The sequence below is a fragment of the Leucoraja erinacea genome, chromosome 25, assembly GCF_028641065.1.
Source record: "Leucoraja erinacea ecotype New England chromosome 25, Leri_hhj_1, whole genome shotgun sequence".
NCBI classification, from domain to species: domain Eukaryota; kingdom Metazoa; phylum Chordata; class Chondrichthyes; order Rajiformes; family Rajidae; genus Leucoraja; species Leucoraja erinaceus.
In genome coordinates this window covers 22,615,187-22,634,536 of record NC_073401.1, presented here as the reverse complement: position 1 = coordinate 22,634,536, position 19,350 = coordinate 22,615,187, and the positions used below count along the sequence as shown (strand labels likewise).

At 40.1% G+C, this 19,350-nt stretch overlaps 1 protein-coding gene across 1 annotated transcript; it reads left to right on the top strand.

Moving 5' to 3' along the window:
- Nucleotides 1-308: 308 nt before the first annotated feature.
- ufd1l (ubiquitin recognition factor in ER associated degradation 1) lies at nt 309-17,978 on the top strand. Its single transcript, XM_055655183.1, has 12 exons — nt 309-458; nt 2,333-2,462; nt 4,607-4,639; nt 6,373-6,494; nt 8,294-8,424; nt 9,642-9,714; nt 10,808-10,876; nt 12,043-12,108; nt 12,703-12,753; nt 14,093-14,181; nt 16,719-16,800; nt 17,555-17,978. Exons 1-12 carry the CDS (start codon nt 456-458, stop codon nt 17,627-17,629), a joined length of 924 nt encoding a protein of 307 aa, XP_055511158.1. The 5' UTR covers nt 309-455; the 3' UTR covers nt 17,630-17,978.
- Nucleotides 17,979-19,350: the final 1,372 nt, after the last annotated feature.

Sequence of the window (19,350 nt, the reverse complement as noted above, 5' to 3'; positions counted from 1 at the left end):
GATAATGTACATGCACTCTGCTGCATTTACCACCCAAGTGCACCAAAGAGTTCCCAACTCTGAGTACTTCTACAATATCTCCATAATTCCTCCATGCCCTGATGTCAGAGAGGACTTATACATAATCAAAGATCCTATAACATATTTGTACATAATTAGAAATGAATGTTTAGTCAATTATTCATGGATGCTAGCACCCCCTGATTGGTCAATGGCGCTTTCAACAGACCAATGGAAACCGAGATGTTATCCGATTCCGCCATGTGATTGGTCGGTTGGAAGCAGCCAATGATAGGCGTGCGGTGTAGGTGCTGGCCAATGGGGGTCACTCTCCGCCGTGTAGTGCTTCCGGGGCAGAGCTGGTCATCGTCTGTCCGGGAGATCTGTGGATTCACCGTTAGGGAAACCGAGCAGCGACCCGTCTACCGTCTCATCGGAGCCTGGGCTGAGGAAACATGGTAAGGTGGCCGGGGTGATCAAGGTGGGACTTGGTATCGTGTGGGGAAAGGGAAGAATGGGATGGGATGAGTTGTTATGTGAAGAGACTGCACAGTCACTGTGGGACGTTAGAGATCCCGAACCGGCATCCGAGTCATTCCTCGGTGAACAGATAAAAACGGCGTATTAAAGTATTACAAGTCATCTTTATTGACAATTGAGGCAATAGTCTGTGGTGTCAAACGAGCAGGCGATAGCCTGATTAAAAAAAAAAATACTATTGTTGCCATCTCGTATAATGCGAGTTAAAAATTCTTCTAGGTTTTGTTTTGTGCGTTGTCCGCCATTTTTAATCTTGGCAAATATAAACACCAGCTTTGGATAAATTAACAAGCCTCTGTTCACCAGCCAACAGGTAGGATGGTGGAGGTTGGGAAATGGACTCGGTGAGCTGGGTTATACAGGACAAATCCATTCACTGAACAGTGTACCAAGTGAGATACTCAATATAGTTGTCACAAAGGCATTGGGAAGAATATTTGACCCATTTTGTTCTTGTCTGCCGTCCCTTATTCTAAACTCACCAGTTACTGAAAACCCACTGTAAATGTTCCTGTAAATTGTGTCACCTGTTTGTTGCGAAGTGGCATGGGGACATTTTCCTAATTGTTGCTAGACCAGCTCCCTCACATCCATCCAGGGATCCCAACAGTCCCTCCAGGTGAGACAGTCACAGAGCTATATAGCACAAAGACAGGTTCTTTGGCCCAACTTGTCCATGCCGACCAAGATGCACCATCTATACTGGTTCCACTTGCCTGCTTTCACTCTAAAGTTGCTCATTAGTGTAAGAAATATGAGTTAAGTGTCGTGTAGGAGAATTTTCATTGCATGGATGTTTTATTTGCTTTTGCTTATTATGGTGCATGCTTGAATTATTCCCTGAAATTTCACTGTTAGTTTATTTGAAAATTAATGTACTATGTGTTTTCATCATTTACTTTATATAATAACAAGCAGAAGTATTACATCTGTCTCTCTGCTGATAGTATTTGGTAACATCTTGATAGGTCTGAAGAAGAGTCTCGAGTCGAAACGTCACCCATTCCTTCTCTCCAGAGACGCTGCCTGTCCCTCTGAGTTACTCCAGCTTTTTGTGTCTATCTTCGATAGTATTTGGAGTCCTTTTTAAATTGAAATTGCACCTCCCTAAATTGTTGCTTTGGGCAGTGGTGTCTTGCCACTGACGGATATCTTCTTGAAAAGGACATAAGTTTACATAACGTTAGAAATTATTTAATATGTCATTCTCCCATTTTAAACTTTTATGGTGACATAACATCCATAGTTCTTTGGGGATGAGAATTTGGCATTTCTTCCACCTTGTCTGCAGATAAATAATCCTCTATTTTGTGTTGTAAATTGTTTAGTGATTAAATTGTACTCGCTTGGCCTGCATTTCTGTTGGCAAAGGAAATATTTGAATGACTCTATTTTCACCTTTTTTAATCTTTAATTCCAAAGGAATGTGACATCCTGATATGTGATAATATGCGAGCTACTGTCATTGTGGGACCACCTGCTCATCCTGAGGTAGCTCAGAATTTGCTGAGGGAGGAAGTGAAATAAGATGTGAAGGCTATTACTCCATTATTGGAGCTTATTCAATATTACAAGAAAAGAAAACTGGTAAAAATACCAAGGCAGTCTCCTGACAGCGTACAGTTTAAAATAATGCAGTCTTATTCAAAGTCTCTTTAGCAAACCCACAGAAGATTAAACTTATTTCTGCGCTGTATATCTCTAAACTAAACTTGTATTTCCTCAGTATGACACCTTGTTTAACAGACACCCTCTGAGACATTCTTTTCCTTGTTCTCTTTTTTTAATACAGTTCGCCTTCAATATGTTTGACCAGGCAATTCCGCAAGCATTTCGGAACCGGTTCTCCACACAGTACCGCTGCTATTCTGTCTCAATGTTTGCAGGCAGTGATCGATCGGATGTAGAGAAGGGAGGGAAAAGTAAGTGGTTGTAGTTTATCCACATCCTCATTCTATCATTATATTGGTGATTCTCAGCAAATTCCATTTTTGAGCAAGTTTTAATGTTGAGCATTCTGAAACTTTGTTTGATGGATATACAGGTGCACAACCTTTTATCCGAAAGCCTTGGGACCAGACACTTGTCAGATTTCGGACATTTCCGTATTTCCGAATGGAAGATTTTTAGCGTAGATTAGGTAGGTAGCGCGGGCGGCTTGAAAAGTCTGGAGCGACTGCCTCCTCCCCGGAGACCGGGGAATCATTGCATAAATGTTAGTCAGTTAGTTTGGAGGGATTTTATGTGGTGGTGGTGGGGTGGGGGTGAAGGGGGAAACTTTAATTCTTAGTTCCCTACCTGGTCGGCGACTCCCAACATCGCGGAGCTGGGGGCTCCGTCCGGCTGCGGGCGGCGCCGGTTGGAGCTCCGACCCTGGCAACTCTACCCCTGGCTGCGAGGCGCTCCAAATCCAGCGCCGCCCGCGGTCGGACGCCCCCCACCCCAGCTCCGCGAATGTTGGGAGAAGGCGGCCTCCGCGGCCTGGAGCTTACCGCACAGCGACCAGCTTCCCGCTGGTATCCCAGCGCTGCGACGCCGCCGCCTCCCAACATTTGCGGGGGTGGGGGGGCGTCCGGCCGCGAGCGGTGCTGGATTTGGAGCGCCTCGCAGCCAGGGGTAGAGTTGCCGGGGTCGGAGCTACAACCGGCGCCGCCCGCAGCCCCACCGGCCACACAGCGCTGCGGAGCTTACTGCACGGCGACCCGGTAAGGCATTGACCGCTCCCCGTCTCTCCGACCAGGTAGGGGACTAAGAATTAAAGTTTACCCCTTCAACCCCCCCTTCACATAAAAGCCCTCCAAACTAACTGACTAACATTTAAGCAATGTTTTACAGATGTTTAAGTGTCTCCCCGGTCTCCGGGGCGGAGGCAGCCGCTACAGTAGTACAGACCTGGGTTGACCGTGGGTCGTTTGGGGTCAAGTTTGGCGCAAAACGCGAGCTTTGGTGTGCAGACGACATCCTGGAAAAAATGGCCGGTTTTCGGAGTTTTTCGGTTTCCGGAACTCCGGATAAAAGGTTGTGCACCTGTATTGGAAAGATCCCTCTGCATGGATTGTTAGTCAGTTGTTCTGCTGCATCTATGTTAATTTCACCATCAAGGTCATCATTTACCATCCATATCAGGATAGCACAGTGCTGTGGCAAATTGAATTAAATCCAGTAAAAAAACGCACTCCGGTTCAATCCTAACCTCTGTGCTGTGAACTTGGATTTGTACAATCCCCTGTGACAACTTGAGGTCCCTCCTCAAGATATGAGTTGGTAGGCTAATTGGTTACTATAAATTTCCCCGGTCTTTAGGTGTGTGAGGGAATTTTGGGGAGTGGAATTAATTAGAATAGTTACAGGAACAAAATAATGGAAGAATGAGATTGCTCTTCAAGGTGGACAGAATGACTGCCACGTCTGTCACATGGAAATCTCTCTGTGTTACTGTCCAAGTGATTTATGGCACGTTTGTGCTAATCATTGGGTTGTTTGGGTTCTGTTCTTTCTCGCGAAGAAGAAAGTGAAGTGTGCCAATACTCATTTCAGTTTTAGTTCTTGCATCTATCTCCACATTTTGAGTTCCAATGGCGGATGTTCCATACCCGAAGAGATACTTGATATCTCTTGTGCTGACAATGTTCTTGTGAAAGAAAATTTATATTGGGAATGTGAAGTTTCTGAATCGTATTATTTTAATACTCTCCTCGTCACTGAATTATAATCTGCATTGAAAGGTGAATAAACTGTTGTCATTTGCTAAAAACAATAATTTTTACTTTGCATTTGGTAAATTCCATTCCTACTGTCTTTTCAGCAGACCAATCACAGCGTTGATCATTTAATAGAGAGTGAAGTTGCCAGCACCTTGGCACAGTTAATTTAATGGTTGAGCAGTTTATGTGACCCAAAATGCTGATGGCTTTGATTGCAAGAAGGAGTTTCATTGTTCTGTTTCGGAACATGTGAGAATAAAATATTCTTGGCTCTTTCTTGACTCTTACTTAAGGAACAATGATACTGCAGTATGTTTTCCATTGTGTTATTTTACATAGTGTTTGTGTTTCTTCTTGCACAGTAATAATGCCACCATCTGCTCTGGATCAACTGAGTAAGTACCTGAATCCCATGTGCAACTTTCTACCATTAATAATTCATGTAATATGATGTTTTCTGTCAAGAAGTTATGAAGTGCTAGTGACGTTTCATCCTTTAAAAGTATATGCACCATTAAAGGTATCGGGAGTTATTTTTGAAAGAAACTGTTGGAAAAACTCAGCAGGTAAAGTAGCAATGTTACAAAATTTTGAGATTTAAAAAATCAAGTCTGCAATTTATCCGATCAGATAAAGCATAACAATAAGTTTAATTTGACACCTAATTCACTTTCATATCTCAAGTAATAAAAAAGTTATGGCCATTTTCATACTCGGAAATTAGCATCTTGTTCCCTATTGATTTTCTATGGACATATCAAAAAAGCTGTGATCGTGGACAGTCAAAAGCCCATAACCTTCTTAAAAATTAAGAGAACTGAATGAAATTTTCAGTTATCATAGATTGAAGCATTCTGAAACAAATATAAAATAATCTTACTTGGATGACCTGAAATTAAAGCATATAATTAGTTAGTTACCCATTTGTAGCTAATTTCAAACTTCACTTACTAGATCTAAACATCTATCCATTTCTTAATAAATGATTAACATTTTTAAATAGCCCAAGTGTCCAAATAATATTCACAAATAATTCACAATAAAACATGATTTTTAAATCTCATTTACATCAATTTATAGGCCAAATGGAAGGAATTTAGTGTTCAATTGCTGTAAATTAAAGTCAATTTAAATCGGCTTTCTAGTGGGTTCCTGTGAACGCGCTGGTTTAGAACGTTCACATTGCGCTGGATTTGTGCCCTCAAATGCCCAGAAAAATACTGCGGGATATAAAAAGCCCAAAATGAACTACTCGCTATAGAAAACTTTATATACAGGGTTATATACATGCCCCATTTAATGTAAAAATAAGGTACATACTTTTAATTGTTTGCTTTATAAAACCCTGGGGCTGCGAGAGGTTGCGGAGTGAGAGAGTGATTTTTAAACTACTATAAATATTATACAAGGCCATAAAAACTAATAATACCTTTTGCGACGGGGTCTTTCAGCGATTTTCCATTAATGATTTACTAGGCTGAACATTTTCGATTGGAACAGCCTAGTAAAAATCGCGTTTTAAACCCGCCCCCTCTAAACAGCGCCAAAATCGCACACAAGGGGTGGGGCAGATGCTCAGCCACGATTCAGGTAGGTTTTGTAACATACCTAGGTAAAGTAGCTTCTTTTGACGCAAAGGGGTGGTCATCGTTTCAGGTCGAGACCTCTCATCAGGACCAATAGTGTAGATGATAGGTACCTTGTATATAGAAGTGAAAGGGAGGGGTGAGACAGGCTGGTGGGTGGAATCATAGAAAGAAGGGGTGGTGGATAGATGGAACCCAGTTTGGGTGGGGTTATGAAAGATGAACAAAGGAAGAGGAATATTGGTATGTGGGCAGTTAGGGATGAATTTAAGTAGGGGGGGGAAGGAGAAAAGGAGTGAAATAGGTAAACAAAAGGGAAGAAAACCTGAGAGGAGAGGACGGAGTTCATACCATTCAGTTGCATGCTACCCAATTAGAATATAAGGTGGTGTTATAATTTTTCTGATTTTTGAAACCGTTCACATTATTTATTCCCATTGCTCTATTCCCTCGGTTTATTGTAATTTCCCTATTGCTGAAATCCATTGTGCCCTTGTTCTGCCTTTAGTGGCTGGACTGAAACCATTTGATTTATTTTTCAGGTCGTCTGAACATCACCTATCCAATGCTCTTTAAACTGATCAACCGAAAAACTGACCGAATGACACATTGCGGTGTTTTGGAGTTTGTGGCCGAGGAAGGAATCTGTTATCTGCCTCACTGGGTGAGTGAGGGTTGTTGTAGAATTTGACTAGCGGGACACATCACCGGTATCACCACAGCTTGTAAATGAGCATCCACGGGTCTCGACCCGAAACGTTGCCTTTTTCCTTCGCTCCATAGATGCTGCCTCACCCGCTGAGTTTCTCCAGCATTTTTGTCTATCCACGAAGGCATTGTACACATCTCCAAAGGAGACCCTAGAGGTTGGAGCTGGGAAGTGGACTGGTGTTTGGAACACTTGTTGCTTGGAATATAACTGTTCTAACCAGACGGCCAGCCAACTTGGTTTATGTTCGTAGGGATGCCATTCCTTTGCCGCATAGATCAGCAAGTAGTATATTGAATTATTAAATCATTTGAATTAAGCAATTGTACATTACTCAAAGGTGATAATATTTTAAAAATATTAATTTAAAAAAACTTTCTGCAAATTCTACATTTCTAAGAGTTTAACTATGAAATTTATCATGCCTGCCCACATTGCCATTTGGATAAAAGATGTATTGAATATTAAATCTTCTGGTGCTCGTGAGAGACAGTTGCTTTTGGTAATAAATCCATTATACTTCCTCAACCAAAACGGATAATCCACTCAGTTGTCTTGATCGTGATTCTTATTAAGAAATGCTTAAAACATTTGCACTGCAGCAGTACTCAATGCACTCATTGTATGTAAAACGTTTTATTCAACTGTGTGCGTGCAACTTGTTTATCTCCTTAAGAAGGGTTAGAAATACTAAGAATTTATATGCTCTGCGCCACTTCTGCCCACTGAGTAGACCACACCTGGTGATATTGGTTTATTATTGTCCCTTCTACTGAGATTTAGTGAAAACTTTGTGCTATTTAGTTTAATCATTATATGTGATTATCATCTAAGCATGGAGAAAATGGTGTTATAGCTACTTTTAAAGTGTCACAGGTTTGTTAGAATTCACTTAGCGTTTGAGTGGTCTTTATATAATTTAAAACAACTTCATTTGCAAGATACTGAGAAGTTCATTCATTTGAAAGATATTTTTTTAATTTAATTAATTGAGCCCTACTCATTCAGTGAACCCTACTGGTGAAACCAGCATTAAGTACCTGTATCTGTAAACACCCTCAAGTGAGCTACATTCATGAAGAATTGCTGTCCTGAGGGAGTGAAGGTGCTCCCTCTGCTGTCTGGGGAAAATTCTGAGTAAAGAAGGAAGGATTTCCAAGTTGAGATAGTGAGTGATTTGGTGGGAACCGAGCAAATAGTGGTGTCATCGTGTGCCTGTAGATTTAGTCTTTCTGGATGACAGAGTTTAGATTTGGGAACTTCTCGAGAAATAAAAGTAAAGACGGAAACTTTAAAAATAGAGCAAAATCATTTGGGAATTTAGTTTGATGCAATGTTTTGTACACGGGTTTGCACTGATGTGCAAGCCGGTACTCAAAAGAAGATGGATGCCAAGGCAAATGAAACTTTCATAACTGAGATCAACAGGTTTAATAAATGGGTCGGAACATGAATGAAGGTAAGAAATAGAACTGAAATACGTATTAAGTTACGATGTAACTCAAGCAGATAAAGAGCTAATTCATCTGGCTGTTATGTATCCATATGTATATTTAGTAGTGTCCTAAATTAACCAAACCAGGGCACCAAATCTGTCCCAATACCCTTTGTATGCCAATATTTTGTTAACTTGAATGGGTTATGGTTGATTGGACCCCAGTAGATGTCATGCCAAAAGTGCATGCATCTGAACAATAATCCATTTTTTTGTTATCTTTGCAGTTGATTTAATCCATGTTCCGCTCTGTTTCTAGATGATGCAGAACCTGCTACTAGAGGAAGGGGGGCTTGTCCAGGTGGAGAGTGTGAACCTGATGGTTGCTACTTATTCCAAATTTCAGCCACAGGCTCCAGACTTCCTGGATATCACCAATCCCAAAGCTGTGTATCCTTGTATCATTCTAGAGCTGCTTCTGCTGAGTGGTTGGAGTTACCAAGGAGCATTGAGAAGAATCTTCCAGAGTTATATTTGACGCTGACTTTTTAAAAACTAGATTAAATTTTCTTCATTGTGATTGGGTGACCTCCAAGAAAGGAGTATAAAACTTTGTGTCATTGAGTTTCTGTTTACACCACAAGCGAGTCTTTTTCATATTTTAAGATAATTATTTTCATATAATGGTAATCTGGACTGCTCTGTGGTGTATTTCAAGACATTGGTGTGTAAATATTTAATTTCTAGTCGCATGTAGCAGCAAATTATCAATATGTAATAGAAGAATCCTTTCAATCCATAAACAGCCAATTGTTGACCAGCAATTGCTGTAAATGACTGCACTGATCCAAGAGCTGAATTAATTTCATTGACTTGCTTTAAAGCAGGTTTTGAAACAAAAGTCTGTCAAGTGTACTTGTCATTCTGAACAGCAATGTCTGTAAAAAGTAGTGAGCAACTGTGAAACAACAGGTTAGTCTCCAACCCTGCTAATTAGCTATCGGCATAATTTGCATTTTAAATCCTGGTATTAGTAAATAGTTTTTGCCTCCAATTCATTCCCGGTGTAGGTAATATTCTGATCTGGTGTTTTTAATTGCAGTTTTATTTTCTTATGCACACAATTTTATAACAACTCGTTCCAAGCACCCAAAGGTGTAGTTGTCTTGCCAGATGGCAACATTGAGATCTTCAGTTCACTTGGTGTCAAGTGTTTCCACGTGACCCCATGTGTGGTTGCCTGTTAATTTGCACTTGAGAACTAGCTCAGAGATTATTTCTTTCGCATTGAATCTGTTGGAATCTTGGAAACTTTATTGTCATTCAGTACTTTCGGTCTGAAATTTTGTTGCCTTGCAGTCATACATATAATAAAATAACAAAACACACAATAAACACAAATTTAACATCCACTACAGTGAGTTCACCTGACACCTCCTCACTGGGATGGAAGGCAAAAATTTAAGTCTTTGTCTTTTCCCTCCTTGTTCTTCCTCTACGCTGAGGCGATCCAGGCCTCTGATGTAGCGACCCCCACCGGGTGATGGTAAATAAGTCTCAATGCTATTGAGTTTAACACTGAAAATATTTACTGGTAATTTTGCTGATATTAAACATTCAGAATCTGTTCCTGCATTTGGCATTTTCTCTTAGCGTTTGACTTGCAGATTAGAAAATGCCTTGAGGAACTTTGCTTGTTTGACCACTGGTGATGTCATTGCCATTAACTACAATGAGAAGGTGAGTGGTCTTCTATGGATAGGGAATTTTGTAAATCTGGCATTTCTAATTTCTGATAAATGTACAGCTTCAAGTTGCACAATTAATGGAAAATGTAAAGAAAGGAATCGTAGCTAGCCATGGGCACTCGCATGGGCCTTTGTCGGTTTTGCCGAACAGTCTTTATTTCAGGTGTACACTGGCCTTATCCCTCAACTCTTTCTCTGTTACATTGATGATGGTATCAGCGATGCCACTTGCACCTGTGCAGAACACCTGATTACATTAACCACCACAACGTCCACCCTGCCCATAAATTCACCTGGACTATTTCTGACATTCTCTCCTCTTTCATGATCTCTCCGTCTCTACCACAGGGGATGGACTGTCCACTGACATCTACTATAAACCTACTGACTCCCACAGTTATCTGGACTACACTCCCTCCCAACCTGCCTTTTGCATTATTCATTATTCCCTATTCTGAATTCATTGGTCTTCACCATATCTGCTCCAAAATGAGACTTTCCATTCTAGGATATCTGAGATGTCCTCTTTCTTTAGGAAACGTTCTTCTCCCACTTCTGTCATAGATTGATCCTTCACCAGTATCTCCTCTGTGTCTCATCGTTCTGCACTTGCTCCTCCTTCCCCCAGAAAGAACAGGATAGTTCCCCTAATCCTCACCGTTTCACTTCACCAGCCTTTGCATCCTTCACATCACCTCCATGGTAATCCCACCACTAACCACATCCTCCCATCTCCACCCTCAACTAATCTTCCCCCCCCCCTTCTTTTACTCCCCCATTTCTTCTCAACACCGCCACCTTCCCTGCAACAATAGCATCTAAGTATTGTGTTTGTGTGCAATATCACCACCATTCATCCACAGGAAGCCAATTGGCTTCAGTGTAAAATTTGGTGATTCGGGCCAAAATCTCTCTTTTTTTTAATTCCACTGCCAGTCCTAAACATGAAGCTGAATTAACAGACTAATTAACTTATTTCTGTTGCATCTATAGCAACAAACTCAAAATAATATACTTTATGTATTTAACATTGTGCTTTGACCTGTACACAAAGGGGAGAATTTTGAAGGATATCTGTGTTTCAGATCTATGAACTGCGGGTTATGGAGACTAAACCGGACAAAGCTGTTTCCATCATTGAATGTGATATGAATGTAAGTTTAATTCAGTTTCATTTGGTTAATATATTCTAATATATAATCAATATATTCTAATAGTGCTGTCACATCACTAGATGGTTTGCAGAATTGCTCTAGGTGTCAATCATAATTCAGTAATTTTGTGCAACCTGTACTGGATGATTGCGGGTTAAAATTCCACTTTAGCCATATACATACAATTTTACCTTGTCAACTGTGTTACTGGATATGCCATCTTTCGTGTGCATGATAAATTAAGTTTCTGCTTACTCTCAAGTAGATGTAATGTAAATGGCACCATTTGAAGAATACAAAGGGAATTCTTGCTTCTTAAACAACAGCCACCCTGCAACCATTTTTCTCACCTGTTTGTTGTGCAAGTTAGTTACTGGGTTTTTTTGTGTCACTTTTGAGTAGATCACTTTTGTTTGGAGATGTCATAATAGACACCACCAAAATATATTGTCTTAACTCTCATGTATTTCAATCTCTAACTTGCTTGGAGGGGGGCAGTGGGCGCAGAGGAGAAACAAAATCTAAAGCACCAAGAGCCAATGTCCCAACGTGACTGAGGCTTGAAGAGAGATTTTTGGAATTATAACCATTTAGGAATTGGAAGCCCCAAGAATAAGTTTTTTTTTTCTACATTTTCTATCACTATTTTCTGAAGAGCATTGATGCTTGGTGCACGTCGCCATAATTGATGTGTGAATCTGGCGATTTATCCATGAGGTAATTGACCAAACTGTATAACTAAGACCAACTCTGCCCTTACCTTTCGATTATCCAGGAACATTTTGGAAAGGAGTGGGAGTTGCACTTGATTATTCTTTCCTCTTGGCCTCTTTAGAATCCATTGTCACGGGTAAATTGTCCGATATCCAATGTCAGTGTCTCCATCAGGTGAGCAAACTCTGTATCAACTGACAAGTAACATAGAGTCTCCTGGTTTTGATAATTCATCTGCTGTATGCTTGCACATGATGTGCCCTTTTAGGCTGGAAATAAAAAATTGCTTGTACGTTCTTCCATGTACAGGTTATGAGCAGATAGTGTTGTACCTTATCAGTTATCTAAAATAAAATTGGTTAATCTGGAGAATGTGTAAATGTGCACCACCTGTATCTGTTAGATCTGCTTGTGCAAGTTCAAGTTTTGTATTTTCTTTGTTTAATCTGCAGGTAGATTTTGATGCCCCATTGGGTTACAAAGAGCCTGAAAGACATTACCAGCCTGAAGACAGTTCGGTATGGAATTTTACTATAACAAGTAGTTCGTCAGTTTTGAATAATATTGAAGGGTGTTTCTGTCAAACATGGAATGGGTATTAAGTAACTAAACTCATCTTTTGCTGACTCCTACATTTTGCAAATGAACCCAAGTACAAAAATCGAGGCTAATATCCCAGTATGGTATTGAGTACAATACTAGAAGTGAAGACTTTTGGATAGTCTAAATCCAGATCACCGCCTGCTTTCTCAAGCAGAGATGTTCAAAAAAAAAAGGATGGGACTATTTTAAAAAAGAATGGGGAAGTTTTCCTAATTATCAAGGCTAACAATTATCACCATATTTTTTTCATATTCCATTACTCTGCAACAGTTTTCATTTGGTAAGTGATGTTTCAAAATCAACAAATTTGAAATTTAAAACAAAAGCAACATTTTATTGACCACTTAAGTGCAACGGAAATGTAATTTAAAATAACCTTGACTCTTGAATCATCACCCATATTATAGTGATCATCAAAAGAATAATACTTTTTTTTTAAAGCATGTTTTGACTTTTGTCTCTAAACCCATTATTTGATATTCCATGGATTATCTTTTTCATATTTCTAGGATCTTGAAGCTGATCACACTACCTTTGTGCCAGTTGATTTGGGATTCCGGGTAAGCAGAAAGCCATATATTATGTTCTGTACCAAAAATAACTGGGTTTTTAATTTTAGTTGCAAAACAATTTACTAAACTGGATGACTTTCTATTTTTAAACTTTATTCAGAATATTTTGAGCACGAAAGGCAGATTTTATTTTGACCTTGCTATGGGATGCATATAATGTGGTGCATGGGTAGAGCGCACTGCCACATAGCCTGGCTAGTGAAATCGGTAGAGCATGGGACTCTCAATCTTAGGGTTGTGGGTTTGAGCTGTACTTTGGGCAGCAGAGTGGAAAAGCTAATTTGTGCAGAGTCTGCACATTTTCCTTGCTTCCTCCAAGTGCACCAGATTCCTCCATTGGAAAGTCAACCTTTCTTTTAAAATACTTCTTTACTTGATGTAAAATTTGCCTGTTGCCTTGTGGGGTTTTTTTAAACAAATGTCCTGACTTAAATTATTTTTCCAAAATTAATAAGTAAAGTTACTTTGCCATCCTGAATTGTTAGCAAACAATTTCCTCTACCTAAATCTTTCAAACCCATTTTCAAGAAGAATGTTGGACAGAATCTAACCTGCCCACTTTGTTTGCGCTTCAGCCTTCTCCCAGTTACCATTAAAGTGAAGGAGGGATTTCTCATAAATGTTATCAAGCAAACCCTAGTCTTTGCCTCCTCTGGCTTTGATGCAGATGTGGGTCTATGGAGGAGTGGGACTTACAGGAGCTTTAAACCAACCGCATAGCATCATGTCATCGTTCGCTCCTTTAAAGATGATTTTGATCCCTCCCCACCTGGCTCCAGTTGCCTGTCTTCCCCACCCGCTTCCCTGCCAAATCTGGTTCCACCTCTCGCCTATTAGTTCCTGTTTTCTTTTCCCTTCACTCCCCACTATTTGTCTCCCTTTTCCTCTCCCTGCCCCAGTCCCAATGCTGGGCCCCAATTCAAAACGTGAACACATCATATCCTTTTTGTCTCCACAGAGGTTGCTTGACTTGCTGAGTTCTTCAAAAAGTATAATAAATAGAGACAAAAATGCAAATTTGACTAATTACAGTGGAGTATTATTTCTTACACCCCTACCCAAACTTGAAAGCAAGGCGGCTAATAAATCTTACAACATCACATCTGTATAAACTTTAACTGACTGGTAAACACAGTTACTGAATGCCTACACTTGCAAATGATAAATGAAACACCAAACATTCTGTTTTTTCTAAACCACTAAATTGTCTCTTATTTCTCTTGACCTCACTTGTCTGGTGTCTTTTCCATCCCACTCCAACAGATTTGCTGGGAATTCCTAATAGGGGTTAAAACAGTCACATTTGGTTTGATATTTGTGTTCTCAGCCATTTACTGGCGCTGGCAACCGACTAGATGGAAAAAAGAAAGGAGTTGATCCCAATCCAGCACTAATCAACCCAGAAGATATTAAAAGGTGGGTGTCTAAAACTGACTGGGGTTGTACATAATCAACTAGCTAACTAATCAACTAACTACTGGATGTCAGTGCTGTTGATGATTGTTTGTTAACTAGAGATGCCGTTTCTGGATTAAGAGGTAAAGAGGGGAGAAAGCATCCTGCAAGATGGCCCATAGGTGGTTCCGCTCAATGTGCAAGACATTGGCTTTGCCAGAGATTTGTCTAAAAATGAAACCAGTTTGGTTTTGCCCGTTGACCTGAATTGTTGAAAAAAAACTCAGGATGTTCGGATGATAGTAGTACTAAGATGTTTATCCATGATTTATTCTGCTGTTAAACTAGGCTATCTTCATCTGTTTAATCTTTGTTTGAAACTGTATATAGAATTTTTAGGCCTTAACCTTCAAGAGATCTTGAAGAGTGATGGTCATACAGCACGGACGTGGGTCATTCAGCCCAACTCTTCCATACCTCATCTAAGCTTGTCCAGTTTGGCCCATATTCCTCTAAACCGTTCCTATCCATGTACTTGTCCAAATGTTGTTGTACCTGCCTCAACTATTTGATATACCCTCTGTGTGAAAGATTTGATCCTCAATTTCTCATTCAATCTTTTTCTCTCACCTTTGACTTATGCCCTCTTATGCTTGATTTCTTAACTGGGAGAAAGACTGCATTCACCTTATCTATGTCCCTCTTGATCTTATAAATCTATAAGATCACCCCTTGGTCTCCTGCACTTCAACGAACAAAGCCCTATCTTCCCCAAACTCTCCATATAGCTCGGACCCTTGAGTCCTGGGAAATATAAGGCACCCTTTCCAGCTTGATGACATTTTTTCTATAGCATGTTGATCAAAATACAACGCTGTATTCCAAGTGTAGTGTCATCAATGTCCTGAACAACTGTAACTTAACATCCCAACTTCTATACTAAATTCCCTGAGGCGGACCAGTTTGTCAAAGACCCTGCTGTAATACTTGGTAACCATCATCGCTGTTTACGATACCAACTATTTTAGTCTCATCCGTAAGCTTTCCAAAAATGCCTGCACTTTCTCTTCCAGATCATTGATATAGTTGTCAAACAGCAAAGACTCCAGCACCTATCCCTCTGGCACACCACTAATCAGAGACCTCCAGTCTGAAAAACAACTCCACCTCTGCATCAATCTTGTTTACTTCAAAAGATTCCATTTCAGAGACAATCTCTCATGCACAGAGTCACACCGATGATGCCGAATGAACCTATATATTTCCAAATGCTTATATATTATTCAGAATCCTCTCTAGTAACCGCAGATATTATGGCTTACTGGTCTATGATTCTTAGGTTTTTTAATACAACCTTTCTTAAATAGAGGCATAACATCAGTTGCCCTTCAATCTTCTGGCACTTCACACATGTCTAATGATGATTTGTATAGGAAAGAACTGCAGATGCTGGTTTAAATCGAAGGTAGAGACAAAATGCTGGAGTAACTTGGCGGGACAGGTAGCATCTCTGGAGAGAAGGAATGGGTGACGTTTTGGGTCGAGACCCTCTTGGACCGTTGCTGAAATTTCTTCTCTGGCTAAGGATATACCTGATTAAGCTCTGGAGAATGTTAAGACATTCAGCATATTTTTGACTCCTCAAGACATCGATATTAACTTTTTCAAGTTCACTAGTCTTCGTGTCTTTGAAGTGAAAGAGGAGAAATATTAATTGAGAACCTCCATCTCCTGCGAGCCCACAAATAGATGACCACTTTGATTTTTGGGGGCCCTATTTGCTCTAGTTATAATTTTAATCTTAATATACTTATAAAATCTGTTATGGGTCTGCCATTATCTTATCTGCCAGAGGTATCTCATGCCCCCCCCCCCCTATTTCCTTGAGTATGCTGCTCAATCTCCAATATTCCTTGAGGAACACACTTGGTCCCAGCTGCCTATAACTGACCTATGCCTCCATTTTTCTTGTCATCCAGGGTTCCTTACTCTTGTCTGCCTTGCCCTTCACCCTAACAGGAACATGCATACCTTTCATTTTTAAAAGCCTTTAACTGTTTCGATCTTTTTGTCTGCAAACAACCTACTCCAATCAACTTTTCCAAGCTCCTGTGTATTACCATTAAAGTTGGCCTTGCCCTAAAATTTAAATCTTTAACCTGTGTACCAGCCCTGTCCTATCCACAACTTTTTAAAGCTAATGGTCTACAACAATATGTTTACTATTGACACTTGAATGCCATGGAACTTTCCTGCTTCCCACTGTTGATATTTGTTCAGTATCTCATGCAAGAAGTGCAGTGTTTCCTCAATACAGCACTGAGTCTTCAGTCAAGATTATGTTCTCGATTCCCTGTAGTTTGTTCTATTCCACAGGTTTCTGAGAATTGAACCGTATCAGTTGAGTGTCTGACGTCTTAAGCTTTTTATATGAAACGAGTGTCAGTAATGAACGAACAGTCCAAATATAACCAAATATACAGAAATGCTTAAGAAGCGTGTGTCTAATTCAGTGGTGGTGATTACAAACTAACTTTTTTCTGCCATTCATCAAACAGAGGAATTCCAAACTATGAGTTCAAAATAGGAAAAATTACATTCATCAGGAATTCACGGCCTCACCCAAAACAAATAGAAGAGGTGAGTGAATGTCGGAAGTAAATTAATGTGTTCGCTTGAAATATGTTCTTATTTTGGTAAAAGGTTCAGTAATTTAACAAGTGATAATATAAAATAAAGTTGATGTCGACCTTGTTACTCATGCAGGAAATCTGATATGAGTTTTAAAGGGACATCAGTCAAATATTATAAATCAATTAATTCTTCTGAATAGCGTGGTCATAATGTGACTGAAATCAATGGGTCGCCATCACCAATCAACTTCCCTTGTATCTCCTTTACAATCTGCAGTTAAGATGAGGAATGGTGCTGAGAAATTGGAACGTGTTCCATTTCAGATGGTCATTGTCCATCTTGAGTACTCCAGGGTCAAGTGCAAAATTAGGTTACTCTTTCCTGGTTTACCTGACCTTTCTGTCCACTTCCTTTGGGAAATGAGTATCTCAACATTGATTCTGGATTATATAGATTGATTTATTAGAATTGATACAGTGTACGTTCTCTGCTTCATATTGATTCATTTTGTTAAGAACTTGTACGGTTTAATTGAGTTTATTAAACAGGAAACATGGCACAATATCTTCACTCCTTTCCAGCAGTTGACCTATTGTCTACTTTGCCTGAAATTACGGTTTACTTTAATCAATTGGCGCCCACATGTCAACCTGGCGATCTTGTGCAATGCTTCACTTTGGAAAATGCTGAGCTGTGGCTGTACAAAGCAAGATCATAGATAAAGTTTTCTAAATCTTCATGATCACTTCTGTTGATGCAGGATTCGGGAGCCAGCAGGTTTATCGCATTCTCTGGAGAAGGCCAGTCTTTACGCAAGAAAGGAAGGAAGCCGTAGGACTGTGGTGGAAGAAGAACCTTTTCCATTTGGGGAACGGGGGGTGGGGGGGGGGGGGGGGGGGGGGGGGGGGGGGGGAGGGGGTATGGTAAAGAAAGACACAGGAGCTGAAATGGACTGGTCACTTTTCAACAAAACCATTTGTGGTTCTCAAGTGGAATCTTTTGCACTATCTTGCAGACTGGCTTTCACGCTTGTGTGTCTAGTTTTAATGGACAATTGATTTTGACTGAAGTGAGTGGTTCAAGAATGCAATGCTAAACTGAAATAATTTAGGTGCGTTTACAAATGTGACTTTTGATCTGTATATATATAATCTTCCTTTAGTAAAACAGTTTTCCGACACTTATGGTTTGTAATTATTATTTTTTTGCTTTTGTTAATGAAGTCATTTGTCCTATTTAGCTGGCATTCAATCATTGATGGATGTCTCTGACTATAGTTCTATAAATGGGGAATAATCAAGATAAAATCTAAACACGAGCAAGAAAGGTCAATAATATCCTTAAATCCAAATCTAAAGTCTTGGGTAAAAACTGAAGGGAAAAGAGTGGTGATATTCACTAAATAACACTTTCAAAGGTTGCAGGTTTAGAGAATGTTGCATTTATATTGGGCTGTAATCTAGCAATTGGAATGGGAACTGCCATTCAATATTTCAAGGTTCCCATCAGTCATGATGAGTGACTATACCAAGAGGAGAACACCCCCAGTATGAGAAATCTAGTTGGCTATTCCATTTGGTGTCTTATTGAATCAAATTTTGTTTTGCCTAATATGCATTTCAATACAAGAAATGTGAAATCAAAATGCTCTTTCTAAAGAATCTGCTTAATTTCTTTATTTTACATGAAATTAGCAAGTATTTGATTTACACTCGTCTTAAGTGACATGATGTAGAAATCACAAACATGTATATTTCAATGAGGCTCTGCTTCAGCTAAGGGCTTCTTATATCTGCCAAAAAACTAGGTTCAGCCAGAAACAATTAAGCAGGAATGCAGTATAAAATTCTGCATAATTTCACCTGCTACTTTTTGCATTCTTTCTTGTCTTTTCCATTTCCAGTGCAGAACAAAATGATGGATTAACTCAGTGGCACAGGCAGCATCTCTGGAGAGAAGGAATGGGTGACGTTTCTAGAAACGTAGAAAATAGGTGCAGGAGGAGGCCATTTGGCCCTTCGAGCTGGCACCGCCATTCATTGTGATCATGGCTGATCGTCCCCAATCAATAACCCATGACTGTCTTCACCCCATATCTCTTGATACCACTAGCCCCTAGAGCTCTATCTAACTCTCTCTTAAATCCACCCAGTGACTTGGCCTCCACTCCCCTCTGTGGCAGGGAATTCCACAAATTCACAACACTGGGTGAAAAAGTTTCTTCTCACCTCAGTCTTAAATGACTTCCCCTTTATTCTAAGACTGTGGCCCATGGTTCTGAACTCTCAACATTGGGACCAATTTTCCTGCATCTAGCCTGTCCAGTTTTGGGTCAAGAGGAGGGGATGGAGAGAGGAAAGGGGAGGGGATGGAGAGAGGGAAATTTGATGTTGGAGAAGTCAATGTTCATACTGCTCGGGTGTAAGTGAAATATGAGGTGCTGTTCCTCCAATTTGCACTGGGCCTTACTCTGACAATGGAGGAGGCCCAGGACAGAACGGTCAGTGGGAATGGGAGGGGGAGTTGAAGTGCTGTGCAACTGGGAGATCAGGAAGG